The sequence below is a fragment of the Lynx canadensis genome, chromosome A1, assembly GCF_007474595.2.
Source record: "Lynx canadensis isolate LIC74 chromosome A1, mLynCan4.pri.v2, whole genome shotgun sequence".
NCBI lineage: Eukaryota > Metazoa > Chordata > Mammalia > Carnivora > Felidae > Lynx > Lynx canadensis.
In genome coordinates, this window is record NC_044303.2 from 239,909,909 (window position 1) to 239,928,334 (window position 18,426).

At 44.4% G+C, this 18,426-nt stretch overlaps 2 protein-coding genes across 6 annotated transcripts in view; one reads left to right on the forward strand and one right to left on the reverse strand.

Annotated features, from left to right (window-relative positions):
* Positions 1-11,106, reverse strand: part of SDHA (succinate dehydrogenase complex flavoprotein subunit A) — a 30,327-nt gene extending 19,221 nt beyond the window's left edge. Inside the window, exons 1-4 of one of the 4 annotated variants that reach the window (XM_030333429.1) lie at positions 10,951-11,106; positions 3,932-4,018; positions 2,542-2,703; positions 205-348 (exon numbers count right to left, since the gene is read on the reverse strand). In XM_030333429.1, coding sequence (XP_030189289.1) covers positions 205-348; positions 2,542-2,703; positions 3,932-4,018; positions 10,951-11,013 — 456 coding nt within the window. In that variant the 5' untranslated portion in view covers positions 11,014-11,106. Of the gene's footprint in view, positions 1-204; positions 349-2,541; positions 2,704-3,931; positions 4,022-9,698; positions 9,810-10,073; positions 10,131-10,950 lie in introns of those variants that run through there. The other 3 variants (XM_030333421.1, XM_030333436.1, XM_030333412.1) reach the window with 3 other exon arrangements.
* Positions 11,107-11,109: 3 nt separating this feature from the next.
* On the forward strand, positions 11,110-18,044 carry CCDC127 (coiled-coil domain containing 127). Of its 2 annotated transcripts, none has more exons than XM_030333444.1 (3): positions 11,110-11,212; positions 12,926-13,056; positions 16,775-18,044. In XM_030333444.1, exons 2-3 carry the CDS (start codon positions 12,936-12,938, stop codon positions 17,434-17,436), a joined length of 783 nt encoding a protein of 260 aa, XP_030189304.1. In that variant the 5' UTR covers positions 11,110-11,212; positions 12,926-12,935; the 3' UTR covers positions 17,437-18,044. The 2 variants fall into 2 exon arrangements, with proteins under 2 accessions (XP_030189304.1, XP_030189313.1); XM_030333453.1 differs by having other exon boundaries at positions 11,201-11,279.
* The last annotated feature ends 382 nt before the right edge of the window (positions 18,045-18,426 follow it).

An 18,426-nucleotide genomic window follows, 5' to 3' on the forward strand; every position in this document is an offset into this window, starting at 1 on the left:
CATAAACCTGTAAACCCAAACCAATACGTTCTATGAAAATTTCAACACTTCAGGAAAAGAGAAAAACTTTGTTATTAAATGAACTGAATGGTTAATGATAGGAAAGATTTCCCTTGTTACATCAACTGGTTACCATTCCTTGGGCTGACCACATTTGCCTCGACCTCTCTTTTCTACCAGAAACAGACCATGCAAGGACAGTACCTCTACCACGGAAGCAGGGGCCTGCTCTGTCATGTAGTGGATGGCATCCTGGTCCCCCAGCCAGTCGGAGCCTTTCACAGTGTCGTAGAAGTGCCACCTCCAGTTGTCCTCCTCCATGTTCCCCAGAGCAGCATTGATCCCTCCCTGTAAACACAGGGCAGACTTACAAGCTACGAAAGGGAACCCTGGACCTTCCAGGCCCATCCCCCTTCCACCCACTGCCCAAAACTGGATTCAGAGAAAACCAACTAATTTTGACAACAACGGCATGTGAGGGACCTGACTGCAGTCTGGTTGGTTACAGGACCGTCCTGAGCAGGGAGAGGCACGACAGACGCCAAATCTTACCTCCCTCAGCCTCAGTGCCCTTACCCATGAAGGGACATGAAGCTGAACTCGAGAGCCATCTGGAGGGTTAAGTGCGGTTTTATGAGCAATGCTCGTCACCTCCAAACCTGGCACATAAAAGGTATTGAGCAAATCCATCTGGGATAATTTTATGACAAAATGTTCCCAGTGGCATTTATGGACATGTGTTAAAGAAGTACTTACGGTCAAGGAATAAACTCTAAACTCAGAGTCACATTCTCTCTACCGTGTCTGTCTCTCAGAGTCACAGAAAATGGCAGTACAGGGACAAATGTAACACTCACACTTTTCCTCCGCAACTTAAAACCGGATTACTCATCTCTTTTTGAGAAGAAAAGGCACATTTTCTGACTTCCCTCTTTTTTGCAAATGTTCCTCAATCAAGCTTCTGAGTCAAGCAGACCCATGCAGGAATTCTTTCCCCGCTTGGTGCTGCTGTGCCTCAGTTTCCCATTATGTTTCAGTTATCAAGAAAAGAGTCACCAGCACAAAGCCAGGAACCCTAACAAGACAAGCAGCAAAAGTCACAAGTTATTTCCTCCTCCTTCTCCGACCCCACCGATTGTAAACCCAAACACAGTCCTAGTAAAAACTGTTAAGTACCAGAGTAGTAGCAGAAGAGAGAAACCTAGTTTAAAATAACACTAAATACTTGGCCCAGTGCACATGTCCATGCTATTATTTTATTGCTACTATTAGTAAGAATCAGGGCCACAGACAGCTGGTCTTCCAGGAGTCCCAAGAAATACAATTTTGTTTTTCTAAAGTAATCTCAGGGCGCCTCAGTGGCTCAGTCGGTTGAGTGTCCAACTTGATCTCAGCTCAGGTCTTGATCTCAGGGTCGAGAGTTCAAGCCCCATGCTGGGCCTCATGCTGGGCACAGAGCCTACTCAAAGAAAAATAAAAAGCAATCTTTATACCCAACCCAGGGCTCTAATTCACGACTCTGAGATCAAGAGTTGCACGCTTTACTGACTGAGCCAGCCATGTGCCCCGCCCCCCCCCAGGAGTACACTTTAGACTTGCCCAGTCCCCACCTGTCTTATCCCCCCAATTAAACCTTACTTTCTCCAACCAGCATTCAAGGTAAGCTATCCATTTCTAACTTTTTATTGTTTTAATATTGCACTACCTGAATATACTATTATTTCTCATTATTTAGACTTATGTTTACATCCATTTTTCCTTTTAGACACAATGTAATCTTCAAAAGTATGTATTATTTATTTTTCAGTTTATAACACATAGTTTTAGAACAAAGTATCTGTGTAGCAAAGTGCCTGAAGAATGTTGCTGCATGCTGAATACAGGCTACAACAGTAATTAGGGTGGCTTTTACTGGTTCCTGGAAAGTTACCCCACACTCTGCTATCTCTATGAGGAAATATGTTCCAAATACTGGAAAAAACAGTTCAATTCATTCCAGTTTTGGAATACTATATACAACCTGCGTACCACCTACGGTGTGCCAGGAAAGAAAACAAAATTATAAAATCACTGTGCACTTTTTCATCTTACTTTTATCCTCTTCCCTAAATTTTGAGCATTTAAAGGCCAATGTTCTTCTGTCCTGCACATTCATGCCACCAGCAAAGCTCATCATCATCATACTTAACGAGGCCCATGCCAAGGATGCAGCAGGGCCAAGAGAATCAGTCCAGAGACAGGCTCATTTTAGATTGGGAAAGTACAGTGAAGACAAACTATGATGGGGGCCAGAGGATTAGGTGGGTGCTCAGAGAAGACCTGAGTGTCACTGGAGCAGCAGAGCGATAAGAGGCCCTAGGAGTGACTCCGGCAGTGGGGGTGGAGGCAGTGTGGGAACACACTCCCAAGGCGAGTAAGCCAGGTGGGTGCAAGGAGCAGAGAGACAGGAACATGGCTGGCGTGCAGTGAGAAGGCCTGTGGCAGAAGACTGAGCACTGCTGTGCAGGCGCCAAAACCATTAAGGGGGCCCCTTTCTCTTACCTGGGCTGCAACGGTGTGTGATCTCGTAGGAAAGAGCTTTGTGACGCAGGCCGTGTTAAACCCTGCCTCGGAAAGGCCAAACGCAGCTCGCAAGCCTGCCCCTCCAGCGCCTACCACCACCGCGTCAAATTCATGGTCCACTACCGGGTATTGCGTAGAAATCTGGAAAGGAACAATTCACCTGTCAACCACCCATTTACCTATGCCACACATTGGGACGGTGGGTGCAGTGCAAGAGCTCAGACAAAATGGAAGAAGCGATGAAAGAGCAACCACAGCAGAGGGGCCTCCACCCTGTGCCAGGACCCAGAGTGTGTGGCTGGCACACCCCACACCGACAGGACCGAAACACAGACCCGACGAAGAGGGAGCACGCATCCTAGCACCTGGGACACCCACCATGAAGTGAAATGTTGAAAACAAGAGGTACAGCCTCAAAGCAGGGAACCGTGGAAGCAAAGGAAAGCAACGACACAAATCAAAATATTAGTTCTAAATACGGCTTTCCTACTCCATCATCCTTTCTGTTCATCTTTTTCCGTTGACAGCCATATATTCATACACATGCTTGTGTGAATCTAAGCTCATAATGCAGTATATAGATCATGATTCTCCACCTGCGGTCAGCAAGTTTCTCAAGAAAAGGTAAATTTTTTTTTTTAATGTTTATTTATTTCTTGAAGGAGAGAGAGACAGAGTGCAAGCAGGGGAGGGACAGAGAGAGAGAGGGAGACACAGAATCGAAAGCTGTCAGCACAGAGCCTGATGCGGGGCTCCAACTCCCAAACCGCGAGATCATGAACTGAGCTGAAGTCGGATGCTTAACCGACTGAGCCGCCCAGGTGCCCCAGTATGTTGTTTTAATTAGGTAGGCACATTCCGATTCATCTGGGCAACTGCCTCAGCACTGAGGACCACCCCCCGGTTTCAGGACCATGTTTGTGTTGGACTGAGAAGGTGCCAACTAGTATTCAGTAACTATTGTGAGCTTGTGAGAAAAGAATTTGTAAACAAATTTTAGTGCCTTCAGCAGAGGACAGAACAGACCCAGTAAACACCAAGAGCCTACACACAAGTGGCTTCAGGGTCCTATGTCATCTGTCACAATGAATAATGTTCAGTGGTCACTGGTATTTTATTATTTTGCTGCTTTAAATTTTAATCTGGTTTATAGATACTTAAGAACCATAAGCAAAAAATGTTAGTAACTATGCTTACATTTGTACTACAGTTAAGTGCTATACACTAAAAATAGAGCATTATTGGAACCAGAATGTTTTCCTTTAAATAAGACCTGTGTATTACTCCAATATATTGAAGACTGGCATAGATCATTATTCCTCTAAGACAAGCATATCATTTATAAGGGAACAAAAAGTTGTAAACTTACTGAATCTGAAACTTTAGCTGAAGACCTCTTATTCCCATCAATAGTGAAGTGAAAACCGCAGGTGCCTGCCTGCCATGTCGCGGGCCACTGCTGAGACAGAGATGGAGAGATGGAGAGCACTTAAGTGTCTTAGAAGAATAACAAATCATCAAAATTTCCCAAGTCATTAACCTTTTTATGTATCCAGCTGCTCCTTCACCTAGACAGCTCACCTGGGGTCCTCTACTTAACCCTGAAGGGTAGAGGTGGACTAAGGACCCAGGGCAGGCCCAAGTGGCAAGGAGTTGGCACTCCGAGAAAAGCTCTTCTAGATGAAGCTTGTCTCCAAGCAGGACACTCACAGACTCAGCAGGAAATGAAAAGGACACAATGTCACGTTCATTTCTTAATTTATGGTTTTTAGTGGACAATGGGAAACCCATCTATTTTGTGAAAGTGGTAGTTTACAATGAAGCACTTTTACTGGATCCATCATGACCCTCTTCACACTATAGCACCACACGTCTGCAAGGTTTTGTGGTTCACTGGAAAAGGCCTGGGACAGTGTATTGGGAGATCCATCTTCTACAAGAGGCTCTACTGCTCACCCTGACACTGGGTACCAGCGGGACCAACCCTTCACTGTGAATGTGAAGACTCCAGGCCTAGAGATGCTCCTGCTTCACCACTCTCCACACCTGCGCTGGGCTGTAGCCACATCCCCTCTCCTCTGTCATACTCCAGGGTGCTGTTCCCTGTCTGAACACTTGTCCCTGGCCATTCCCTGGCTAATCTCTCCAACTCTCCAAGTTTTGGCTTAAATGTTCCACCCTATGAACACATTTACTCAAGAAAATTGGTATTAATGAAATCACAGCCCAGCCTGAGGGGCCATCTTCTTTATATGAAAACCAACTTATAAGGCATGTCTTTCTGTTCTATGACTGCATTTTAGACGGCTACTGATAAAATGAAGTCTTAGCAATTTCATGAACAGTTTTAGGAATTAAGTATGTTTAACAATGACAAAGGGGATATGAGAGATGTCTTCGAGTATTCTGCAGTTTGGAAGAGATGCTATTTATTCTGTGGGGTAAAAAAATTATTCTGTAGGACAAACAAGTGGAGAATTCAGGGAGGAGAATTTGGCAAAATACAAAATGAACTCTGAGTGGTTTTGAACAGAAGGACTTTCTTTGAAGATTAATGGCCTCAGGCCAGGCTGGAGGGCTTGGCCGCTTGCAAATGGAGCAGGTGGCTCCAACCTCTAGACTTTCTTTAGCATTTAGGGGCACCTGAGTGGCTCAGTCAGTTAAGCAACTGACTCTTGGTTTTGGCTCAGGTCACGATCTCACAGTTCATGAGTTCTAGGCCTGCATCTGGGCTCTGTGCTGACAGTGCAGAGCCTGCTTGGGATGCTCACTCTCTCCCTCTCTCTCTCTCTGCCCCTCCCCACCTCTCGCTCTCTCTCTCAAGAATAACTTAAAAATATTTTTTTAGACTTTCTTAAGCACTGAGACCGAATGATGCCTGCCACAAATAAATGTTGACTTTATGCTAACAGTTCCAATTACAAAGAAGTTTCTTGAATTTCTAAGTAGACCTGAACTGATAAATGCAATATTCTTGAATTCTCCAATTTCAACTTTAAGTATATATGTATTTTTTAATGTTTATTTATTTTTGAGAAAGAGAGAGCACAAGCCAGGGAGGGGCAGAGAGAGAGGGAGACACAGAATCTGAAGCAGACTCCAGGCTCTTAGCTGTCAGCACAGAACCCAACACAGGGCTCGAACTCATGGACCACAAGACCATGATGTGGGCTAAAGTCAGATGCTTAAGCGACTAAGCCACCCAAGCGCCCCTAAGTACTTTTGTTTTTATTGACATAAGTCAACTTTTTGTCCAGTAAACGAATTAAAAAACTTAAAAAGAATATTCTTCTGCTTTAGTATAATTTTTAAATGGTAAAAATCACATCTTAACAAAGAACCAAGTCAGCAAAATACAAATGTTCATGAAATTTTAATGAAGTACAAGATAAAGGTAATAGTTCCAAAAAAGAACAATACATTTTACAATACCAAATTGAAATCAAAATAGAAACAGAGAGCCTGTCCCAGCCCCACCACCAACCAAGTGGGAAGGCAAGCCAAGAACACCACGCAACTGTCCCACCTCATCTCCCTCAGAGCGACCTACTGGCTCCACAGCACATCTCTGAGTAATGAAGAAAACTTGAAATTGTTTGGGAATGCCAACAATCCAAATGGCCATGTGCACAATTATAAAGTTGTGGTGACAGTACATGGAGAGATTGATCCTATTACAGGAATAGTTATGAAAGTGACTGACCTCAAAGAGTATATGGAGGAGGCAATTATGGAGCCCCTTGATCATAAGAATCTGCATTTGAACATTCCGTACTTTGCAGATGTTGTAAGCATGACAGAAAAAGTAGCTGTATATATTTGGGAAAACCTCCAGAAATTTCTTCCTCTGGGAGTTCTTTTTAAAAGTATATGGGGGTGCCTGGGTGGCTCAGTCAGATAAGCATCTGACTTCGGCTCAGGTCATGATATCACGGTTCATGGGTTCAAGCCCTGCATCAGGCTCTGTGCTGACAGCTCAGAGCCTGGAGCCTGCTTAGGATTCTGCGCCTCCCTCTCTCTCTGTCCCTCCCCCGTTCGCACTGGATGTGTCTCTCAAAAGTAAAACAAACATTAAAAATAAGATTAAAAAAAATAAAAGTATATTAAATTGACAATAATATTGTAGTCTATAAAGGAAGATAGCTTTTAGGGGTTAATACTGCAGAAAGATTAATTTCTTTCCATATTTGAAAAAAAGGTCTTTATCTCCTTGGACTGTTAAGAAGTCATCACATAATTGTTACACCTCCAATTGTGCTCTGGAGTGCCTGATTTATTGAAATCATTGTGTGTAAGACCCATTGTGAATTCTAAACGATTTTAAAATCAAACTTGTAAAACAACCTAAGTACCATTTAGAGTCTTTTATCTATAGATGAAAAATCCCTTCATTTTCAGTAAAATGTTGTGATGTGGAATAGAAAGGTAAAACAAATGAATTTTTGTTTTTCCATTAGCTTGTATTTAGTATTCATCTTTTTTCTTGGTATAATACGAATGGTCAAAAATGTTTTTAAGACTTATAGTAGGTGAAACTTAAAAAAAAAAACAAAACCAAAAACAGGACCACACAATCCAGAAACACAGATGACAGACACTTCTTCCTTAATTACACCTTGGGTGTGCTAAAGGCACACGTTTATTCAGTGAAAGTGAGACACACAAATCCCCACAAGCGATTCGTTGTAGGTGGATGTACGAGGATTGATGGAAATAGTGCTTTGGTGCACATGCAGTTTTGCATAACTTGTTAAAGTATGAAATGCTAATGAGGAACAGCACATTCATTGAACATTTGTTGGAATATGAGTAAACTATTTATTATGTATATTTGTCTATGTTTCCAGATTTTATGGCCACCTGAACAATTTTAATTCAGAAAACTGAAGAATAATCACATATTAAATCCTATAAAAATAATCAACATGAAAAGGACATATTATACTGTAAAGCGTCTTTTATATAGTTTTTCCTAAGCGATCCCATTTTTGTTCTGATCATTAAACTTACCTGCTTAAGTTGAACTGTAAAAAAGTAAAATAGTAACAGTGAGATTCCCTAAGTATTTATTTCTTCTTTCTAGGATGTTCACGTTAAATAAAGATAGACACACACGGCCATCTTAAACACTGGCAGCTGTTAAAATGAAATCTTTAACAAATTATCATACTATCTCCCTGTGGAAAATAGAATACTAGCTTTTTATCCAAATCGGATTTGAGGAGCAATTTTAGAATCTGGAGAGCCCAAAATTAACCCAATTTGTCTATAAATAAAACTATTTAACATTTTTTGAAGTAAAACTATCAAACATTTTCCAACAGGGAAACGTAAAGAAGCGTGAGGAAATCTGCCTTGGAGGCAGAATTAAAAGAAACAGAGCTTTTAATGACATGAAAGCACAAGTGAATGACTTAAATGGTAAAAGGGAGAAAACTGAAGAGAAGGGCAGAGATATTGAAACCCTTAATCTAGCGAAGTACAGGTCCCCATCTGATAGCGTTCACCTATGAATTGCAGACAAGAAACTATTTGTAAGTACAATCTGTATAATAAGAAAAGCAGCCCATAAAGGCTCTGAAAGTGCCTTGGAAGGCCATGGGAAGAACTGAGGATGGGGGAAGATGGTTTAAGCGAACTGAGTCCTCATTCAGAGCCACAAGTCAAAGTCCAAAATGGATGAACGTAAGCCTGCACATTAGCTAGAGACATGGAGGTAAACACCAGCGGCCAATAACAGAAACAATTCAGAAGTGATTTCACTGGGGAACAGGTCTGAGGTTAGGAGAGGGTCTCAATCCTTTTCATTTATAAAGCCTCTGTATTCCTTGACTTTTTTTTTTTATAACTATGTGTAATTATTTTCATTAGAAGTTTAAAGGTTTTTAAAACAGGGATGCTTAGAATACAATTCACAAGATTATCGAGCACAGGCTGTAGGTGTAGGTCCTGGCTAGAATGATCACCACACCAGGGCGTCACAGGCTACCTCCCAGAACCCTCATGAAAGAGAAATGGAGTCTATCCAGGGTCTGAACTCTGGTCTGCCTGGCTGGTACCAGATTCAGTACATCCCCCCTAGGTAAGGAGCCTTAGGAAAAATCTCTGGGACTCCAAAATAAGATGCATATCCAGATTACGTATCAAAACCAAGCCACAATTTTTCCAGTGAACCAGGAAAAACATCCCACAGAATGCAGAAATGAATGCCACAGCGGTACAATTACCCCAAAAAGGAAAACAAAAAAGGTTACCACAATGGCCTAAATAATGTAATTCTAGATACATCATTAAGCCAAATTCAAAACAATACATTCAAAGAAAAACTGACTTACTCTAGAACAGTACTTTGGATACCCATGTTAAAGAATTTGAAAAATCTCATCTGAAGCAATTAACCAGCAACTATTTAAGGACCTTGCTTTTACTTTTCCTTTCAATACACCAGAACAGTCTGCAAATTATGTCAGTGCATTAAGATAACTAAAAATGAAACCAACGCAAAATAGGTTTGATGATTTTGCAACTTGAAAGCAGCTGTAAATATAAACTGCCTTGGAAACACCAGAGAATTGAACAAAATGAAATCAAGAAAAATTCTCTGTGGATTTTATTCAAACTACCCTCATCATCTACTCTCCGTGCACATTTCTCAGTTGGTGATCATACATTTCGTTGTTGTTGTTCTAAGTTGATGCTTTTGTTTTTGCCAATCTTAAATTCCACTACATATACTGCTTAGGGGCAGAATTAATTTCCACAGGAAAAGCTATCTTCATCAAGGTAAAAAGAAGGGTAAATGCTGGCAGCTAATAGTTGATTCAACCAAGATAACTTCCAATCAAGCCAATACAAAAGTACAGGTTTACACACTCTGACCAGTGGTGCTCAGAATCTTATTCTCACTTGCAGCTAAGAGCTCAGAGCTAGAATTCTAGTCCAGTTTACATAAAGGACAACAAGGTCATAAACAAAGGGCAGGCAGGTGGTCAAGGGAGTTCCACAGACTGGAGGGGTCTTAGTCTGCACAAGAACGCTGGGGTGACCGAGGACACGCATGTTTAGCTCTTCTCCCAGCACCACCAGTTACTGGTCACTGCACTTAACAAGCAGGAGGCACTAAGAAGTCTGCTCACGTTTGCCGAAGAATACCCCACTGCCCATCCAGCTTGTGGACTTAGAGCCCAAGATGGGTGGGGTGTGGAGAGTGGGGACCTCTGCTCAGGAAGCATCAACCACAGCAGCACGAGAAAGCATTGAAAACGTTCTCTGGCATTGGCAGGATGGCGGAGTTAACCTTCTCACATTTAACTTAATTTTTAGTATCTGTATTTCAAAATGGAGAAAATTGCAGGTATAACTACAGGCATAACTCCTGTCAATACTGTTGAATGCCTCGGTTCCCACTGGGATTTTCACTCTGTAATTACATTACTAAGTAGGTGGGCAGGCGGATCATATAAAAGAACCCAAACAACAACCCCTCCAAGTTTAGTGTGCTGAAATAAAACCTGAAAAGGTAGATCCTGAAGACGTAACTGTAAGGAGTACATCTGACACAATCCGGTAAGCAAGGGCTCCAGAAGGCACAACCCTGACGGTCATCCACGACTGACCGGAGTCCGGGCAGACAACGCACGGGAAATCAGACTTCCCGGCGCCGTCGCCCGAACGTGGTCTGCGGTCAGAGCGCTGACGTTCTTCGCCTGGTTTTCTAATGTGCGCAAAAGGCCACCATACAAAACCCAAAATGAAGGTCCAAAAGTTGCCAGATCCCGGTGTGAAACACGGGTCTTCGCTTTCCCCGAAGAAGCGCGGTTTTGCAAACAGTTGCCAGGCAAGCGCCAGCGCCGGTGTCAGACGTGCCTCCCACCTACCCTGCCTGGGGCGGGAGGGCCGAGCCCGGCCGGGTCCTCGGGGCTGCTGGCACCCGACGGACCGTCCCCAGGGCGATCGGCACAGCGCCCGGCCGGCGCGCGCCTGCGGTTGCCGGCCCGCCTCCGCCGGAGATCTAAGGGCGCTTTTGGATTCAGAGGCCCGGGGCACCCACGGGCCGCCACCTGTCAGGGTGACCTCGGGCAAACACGCCTCCCCACGCGCCGAAGGCTGGGGCGGGGGCGACCTTAGTACTCTGGGGAAGGGTCCCCGGGGACGGCAAGCGGGGTCATGACCTTCACCGGGACGCGACTCGCTGGCTTCAGAAGGAGTCCCGCGGCCCTCCGGGTCGGCCCCACCCCTTCGGGCGGCCTCCTCACCGCATCCTCCCCCAGACCCTCGCGACCCCGTCCCGGTCCGGCGCCGGGGGGACTCGGCGTCCGCTCCGCCCCGTGGGAAGTCCTGCCCCTCCTCGGCTCCCCGCGCCCTGCCCGCCCCACGGCGCCGACTCACCGCCCTAGTCAGTGCCAGGCGCCGGGCGCCCAGGAGCCGCGACACCACCCGGACCCCCGACATGTCTGCCTTACACGGTGCTGTCCCACCAACCCCCGCGCCAGACTGCGCCTGCGCACCTAGTAGCGCCCGGGCCCGGACGAGGGGACACCGCGCCTGCGCACCACGCCGCGACCCCGGGGCGTGAGGGGGTTTCGCGCCTGCGCACAGGATCAGACAGTGGCGCTAAACGGACCCGGGGCCCGGCGCTCCCCGCCCGGGGGTAGGTCGGAGGGCCTGGCCGTGATCGAAGCGGGACCAGGCCCTGGGCTGCATTTGGGAGAGGCTGGGTGAGGTCGGGGGTTCCGGGAGTAGGTTGCGGTTCCGGGGGTAGGCCGGGGGCCTGAGGGGAGATCGGGGGTTCCGGGGGTAGGCCGGGGGCCTGAGGGGAGTTCGGGGTTGCTAGGTAGATTGAGGTTCCAGGATTAGGCCGGGGGCCTGAGGGGAGGTCAGGGGGGCCGGGAGTAGGTTGGGGATCAGGGGTGTCGGGTGTTCCGGAGGTAGCTCCGGAGGGTGGCCAGGGGTAGATTGCGGATCAGGGGTTCCGGGGGGCAGGTCAGGAGGGCGGGGGTGGCGCTGGGGTCGGAGTAAGTCAGGGTGCCAGGCTGTGTTCAGGGATTCCGGAGATAGTGTTCCCGGGCGCGGTCGACTCGGGGCGGGGGGCTCCAGCGGTGGAGAGGGCAGCTCCCGAGGTTTAAGTGTCTTCGCCAAGTCGCCTGATTTCGCTTCAGATTTAGGAAGTGTTTTTAATTTTCGTGTGTGTTTATGTAAGTTACCTGAAATCTTTTGTGGAAGGAAGTGGCATGGGAAATCAATAGTTTTAGTCGTTTAGTCGTTATCCTGCTTTTCGTTTTGTATTATTAGGATCTTTTTCGTGCACAATTTTGTGCAATATAATTTCGGATTATTTTACTGAGTAAGTTTACAATGATCCATTCCCATTTTATTGACATTTAGGTTGTTTCCAAGTCTTTGCTAGTACTAAATAAGACCATAAAGAATACAATTGTGTATAACCCTTTGTCTTTATTTAGGATTCGGCTGCTTTTATTAGGATTGTATGTTTCCTCAGGCCCTATGCCCCCCCCTCCCCCCGCCCACCAAGTGGACTTTACTGGCTTGAAGGAAATGAACACTGTCCTTCCCAGCCCTACTTTGAGAGTTTTGCAGTTTAGTACTTTCAGATAACTAGTTTTTTGTTGTATAGTTACCACAAACTCCTTAACATAATTTTTTTGGCATTTCTTTATTGCCAGTTAGAATTCTTTATTTTTAGATGTTAAGTATTTATTGAAAACCCCATTAAAGTCTTTCGAAATTGAATTAGATTCCTTTTTTCCTATGTTTGCTTTATTTCTTTTGTAATCAGTGTGTATTATTTGTGGCCATCACATAGAGATAAGCTGAAAGTCTCATTGCTCTATTTTGTGAAAATGCCCAACCTCCTGTGGATACTTAGTAAATTGGTACATTTCATACTAACATTCGACCCCAGGCTAGTTACTGAGACACAGCATGAGCTCTAAGCAGAAGCGTGGTGTTTGTGGGGAGGCAGGAGAGCCTTCCTAGCCTGTTCCCATTTCCCCAACACACCGCTGACTGGACCTCTCAATGTCATTCATTTCCTGAAGCAGCCAGTGTTTTCACACCTTCCTATTGATACGTCTTTGTGTACAACCGTACTCTAAAGCTTGTTTATGTTAGAGACCTTATCTCTTTCTCCTTCTACTTCACTTATTTGAGGCGTGTCTTTGCCGCCACTATATCCTGGGGAGTTGCTATTGTCTGAGGCCTTGTTTTTTTCTTCTTTTAATCCTGTAAGACTCGGTGCTATGTGGCTGGCTCATAGGTAGAATTGAGCCAAGAGGATGACACGATTGTGCCAGATGTATTTTATTCCTTTCATGTGATTAATGATTTTATTATTTACTTCAAGGTATATCTCCATGAATAATTTAAATGACCCTCCAAATTGGAATATCCGGCCTAATTCCAGGGCTGATGGGGGTGATGGAAGCAGATGGAATTATGCCTTGTTGGTTCCAATGCTGGGATTGGCTGCTTTTCGTAAGTCATGGTTTTCCTAACGTTTGCATTTTGGGGACTGAAAGTGTGGAGCCCAAAGACTTTGGCCTTTGGGCACGGACAGATGCCAGTGTACATTCTAGTGTTATCCATACAGTGAGTCTTAAGCAAATTACTTAACCCCCTGAGCCTTGGTTTCCCTATCCATTGAAGCTAGCTAATCATAATTACCTCGATGCGTTGTGAAGGCTAAATAAAACAAGATATTCAGAAGCATTGTGTGTGGGGTGAGTTTTAGTAACTGTTAGCTCCCATTTCAGACTTCACTGCTCTGAAGGGGGCTCTCTTGCTTCAGTTGCCCTCATAAGGACTGACAGGGAAGAATAAATAAAACAGGCATAAAAGAAAGCCTTTTGGTTGTCTTTAGAAAATCAGCCTTTGGGAGACTTTATCCATTAAACCTCTGCTCAGCCTTGGCCAGATTCTTTCTAGTTTGAACTGACTTTGTACCACTTTGGGGAAATGACCAATTGCCAGTTATAAGTATTCCAGCCCTTAGCTTTTATTTTCCACTACGGTGATACATTTCCCGATGTTCAGGAATTGATTTTATATTTTGTCATATCCCACAGTTCTGGGTTGGCAGTTAAGAATACGAGAAACTGAGGGGCACCTGGGTGGCTCAGTTGGTTAAGCATCCGACTTCGGCTCAGGTCATGATCTCACGACTCGTGAGTTCGAGCCCTGCATCCGGCTCTGTGCTGACAGCTCAGAGCCTGGAGCCTGCTTCAGATTCTGTGCCTCCCTCTCTCTCTGCCCCTCCCCTGCTTGCACTCTGTTTCTCTGTCTCCCAAAAATAAATAAATATTAAAAAAAAATTTTAATTAAAAGAGAATATGAGAAACTGAATAATTGAATGGAAGAAAAGTCCAAGCTGCCCTCTATTAGCAGTGATACTTTTTACGGAGTGTCTTTTTATGTGCCTGGATTTCTCAGGTCGAAGGGCTTGCCATAGAGGAAGTGAAGGGTGAGGAGAGTAGCATTTATCAGTTGTTCACTTATCACCTGCAACGTTGACTGTGCCAGGAGGCTAATTAACACCCATATTTGGCATTATAATTTCTAAACTATGTAATAATATGTTACTGGAGAATCTTTATAAGAATGCCAAGTTAAAAGTTTTCTCATATCCTGTTACCTAAATAAGACAACCAAGAAGAAAAGGCACAGTATTCCATGAACCTTGTCAGGGACAAAAAGCAACATTTCAAAAGTCGAGAAGGCAAGAACCTCAAAAGTAAAAGTTGTTATGAAAAACTATAAAAGCTAACGAGTCTGGAAAACAAAGGGAACATGAGAGTCCCTCCAGGGCCTGTCCCAGCCTCAAAACTAATTAATCGTAGTTAGTCAGTGTAAGGTTAAGCCTTCCAATTCACTCACCCTAGCCACAGGCAACAGGTAGCGTTCCTGAGGGTTAGGAGTGCTTTGCAAGATGGCAGGCTTCTAAGTGGCAACACCCTTAGGGCTGGGTTTGGGTCTGCCCAGGCTCTGACCTAGAAGCTGGCACTGTGCAGAACACTGAATCATAAAAAGCATTTGCTCTTGTCAGCCTCCCTGAGAATCAACGGTTAGTTTTTTTAGAAAATGCCAAAATGGGGGCGCGTGTCTGGCTCATTCGGTTGGGTGTCCAACTTCAGCCCAGGTCATGATCTCGCGGTTTGTGGGTCCGAGCCCTGCATCGGGCTCGGTGTGGACAACTCAGAGCCTGCAGCCTGCTTTGGATTCTGTGTCCCTCTCTCTCTACCCCTCCCCCACTTGCATTCTGTCTCTCTGTCTCTCTCAAAAATAAGTAAACATTAAAAAACTTTTTTAATAAAAAAAAAAATGCCAAAATGTTTTCCCAAGTGGCTGTACCATTTTGCATCCTCAGCAGCAGTGTGTGAGTGATCCAGTTTCTTGGCATCCTCCACAGCATTTGGGGAGGTCACTGTTGTTTTTATTTTACGCACATTGTGGCTTTAATTTGCATTTCCCTAATGGCTGATAACATTGCCTCTTCCATGAAGTGTCTGTTCCAGTCTCACAGTGATTTTCTAGTTGTGTTGTGTTTTCGTGTTGAGTTTTGAGAGTTTTTACTATATTCTAGATTCTCCTACTTTGCTAGGTATCTGGTTTGCCAGTATCTTCTTCCACTCTGTAACTTGTCTTTTCGTTCTTTTAACGGAGGCTTTCACAGAGCAAAAGTTTTAATTTTGATGGTGTCCAGTGTGTCACTTTTTCTTTCATGGGTCATGCTTTTCCTCCTGAGAGCTCTTCACCTATCCGTAGATCCTGAAGATTCTTGTTTCTTGATAGTTTAGTCTTAATGTTTTACACGTAAATCCACGATCCATTTTGAGTTAATTTTTTTTATGAGTATAAGGTATGAGACTTAATGTTTTCTTTCTTCCTTTCCAATCTGTTTGTCTTTTATTTCCTTTTCCTCTTTTTTCTTGCACTGGCTAACGTTTACAGGCCTCCCTTGAGAAGTTCCTATCTTAGAGGAAGAGCGTTCAGTGTGTACCGTTAAGTGCAATGTTAGCTGTGGGTCTTCACAGGTGTTCCTTGTCAAGGCGAGGAAAGTCCTCTCTGTTTTTATGTTTCTTTCTGTGTTTTTATCATGAATGGGTGTTCAGTTTTGTCAAATGTTTTTCTGTAGCAATTGATAGGATCATGTGATTTTCTTCGTTAGACTACTCATGTCGGATTACACTGATGGGTTTTTGAATATTGAAGCCTCTTACATTTTAGGAATAATCTCCACTTGGTCATGCCATGTAATCCTTCTCACACATTGTAGAATTACATTTGTTAGTATTTTATGTCTGTGTTCATCTGCATTTTATTATTTTAGCCATTTGTCGGGGTTCTCCCTTCTCCACACTTTTTTTCCCGTGTTTTTTTAATTCATTTATTGTGTTTTTCAGTTTTAAAATTTTCATTTGGGTTTTTTTTTAAATATATCTTCTATTTCTTTGCTTAGGCTGTATATTATCACGCCTGCTTTAAACTCTCTGTCAGGTAATCCTAACGTCTCTGTCATCTCGGTATTGGCATCTACCAATACTCTTTTTAAATTCAATTTGAGATATTTCCGATTTTGGGTATGGAGAGTGATTTTTTTTTTGTTTTTAAACTGCTCAGTGGGGAAGAGGATGCTATTCTTTTTTTTTTTTTAAATGTTTATTTATTTATTTTGAGAGAGTGTGAGTGGAGGAGGGAGAGAGAATGCCAAGTAGGCTCTGCACTTACAACACAGAGCCTGACCTGGGGCTCAGTCTCACAAACCATGAGATCATGACCTGAGCTGAGATCAAGAGTCGGACACTTAACTGACAGAGCCACGCAGGTGCGCTGAACTTTTAAACCTTGCCAGTAGTATATGCACTGTAGTCAGAGTAGGCAGTGGTGGTGGGTTTGAGAGCAAAAGAAAGCAGTGGTAGACTTTCTTTGCTGTAGGAGATGAGGCTGAAGAGGGAACTGTCAGCAGCCTTGTCACACTTGCCTTTTGGGAACCCCTGTCTGATTTTAAGATGCGGACTTTGCGTGCTATGTGGTTTCATACCAAATGTTATCTGTATCTCTCAGGGCTTAAGATTTTATTGAAATGTTGTTCTTAGCCGCTTTATGCCTTTTTGTTTTCATGCTTTTTAAAAATAAAGCTTACAGAACTTCAACTCTGACTTTTCATTAAATGTCTCTTCTAATTTATTCCTGTCAGGTTGGATTTGGTCTAGGGAGTCCCAGAAAGAAATAGAAAAAGAGAGAGAAGCGTACCGTCAGAGAACGGCTGCTTTCCAGCGGGATCTTGAAGCAAAGTACCACGCCGTGATCTCAGAAAACCGGCGTGCGGTTGCTCACTTGTCTTTGGAACTCGAAAAAGAACAAAACAGAACAACTAGTTACCGAGAAGCCCTTATCTCTCAGGGGCGCAGGTTGGTAGAAGAAAAGAAGCTTCTGGAACAGGAGCGGGCTCAGGTCATGCAAGAAAAGAGACAGCTGCAGCCCTTGAGAAGCACATACCTGAGCTTCCTGGAAAAGGAAGAAGACTGGCAGAGGAGGGCCAGGCTTGTGCTGAAAGAGTTTGAAGATGCTCTTACGGAAAGACAGAGCATCTACTGCAGCCTGCTCCTCCCTCGCAGCAGGCGGCTGGAAATAGAGAAGAGGTTGCTGGTCCGAGCATCCACTGACCCGGTTGCCGCCGACCTGCACATGGCAGCCGGCTTGACCGACATATTTAAGCACGACACATACTGTGGCGATGTCTGGAATACCAACAGACGCCAGAATGGGAGACTCATGTGGTTGTATCTCAAATATTGGGAACTGATTGTTGAACTGAAGAAGTACAAGGCAGTCGAGAAAGCCATACTAGAGAAGTAGGGCAGGAGCGAGGCGTGCCGTCTTCACCACGCTGCGGCGTTTCGGGGTATCATTTTCTGGTTTCCTTCTGCCGCGTGCGCGTGTAGCACTGTCGACCGAGTGTTCTTCCACTCCCACCACCCTCTGAGCGGGACACAGGGTCCCGCTTCCTTGATGCTTTTCAGCTCTTAAAGATGCAGTTTCTCAGGAGGATTTTTTTTTTTAAGCTGTAATATTTTATTAGGCTGAACAGTGTAACCTCATATCTGCGCTATAGGGTAAGATTGTTTTTAAGAAAGTCAGATACAGTACTGATTCTCAGTAGTGTTCTGTCTGTTTTTATCACTCCGTAAATAAATTGTTCTCTCCTCCAATTTTCTCTTTCCTAGAGTTATAAATAAAAGTTGTCAGGTAACAGAACTGCCTAATGATGATGACAGAAAATAGGAATATTATTGAGGATTCATGCTATTGTGAGGGTCTCTCCCACCAAAGGGAAAGAAAGTGTTTCCTGTATTCAGTTGATAACCTTGGTATGTGTTTTGCATCTGGCTTGTGTCCATGTTCAGTTAGCACATGCTATGTATTTGCAATGACATCTAATAAAAACACTTGCCATATAAAAGCAACAATGCCACCTATGTGTGTAATTCTTCACTCTTTATAAAATGTTTTTGCATAGATTATCTCCCGTTTCGCCACAAACTAAAAAAAGGTAGGCACTCATGGTCCATTTTTCACAAAGCTAATGTGAATCAGCCTTTCACACATCGCCCCCATAATCCCACCCCTAATCTTAGTACATGGGAAGGGTGTGTAGCAAATGCAGCAGAAGGAAAGGCACATGGGACCAAGGGAGGAGCTTATGCAGCTTCCAGAGTCATCTCCCAGGGGGGTCATGGGAGTGCTCCCCTGTCCCCCACACCGGCAAGGACTATGAACTGTCACCAACCTGGGACCCCAGAGACAGCCCAGGGTCTGTGTTGAGGGCTGGTCATGTGGGTACCCTCT

Bases quoted from the DNA above. Each gene is read 5' to 3' on its own strand.
- CCDC127 (XM_030333444.1), top strand. From the start codon at position 12,936: ATGAATAATTTAAATGACCCTCCAAATTGGAATATCCGGCCTAATTCC. The intron at 13,057-16,774 runs GTAAGTCATGGT...TATTCCTGTCAG, and splicing joins GCTGGGATTGGCTGCTTTTC to GTTGGATTTGGTCTAGGGAG.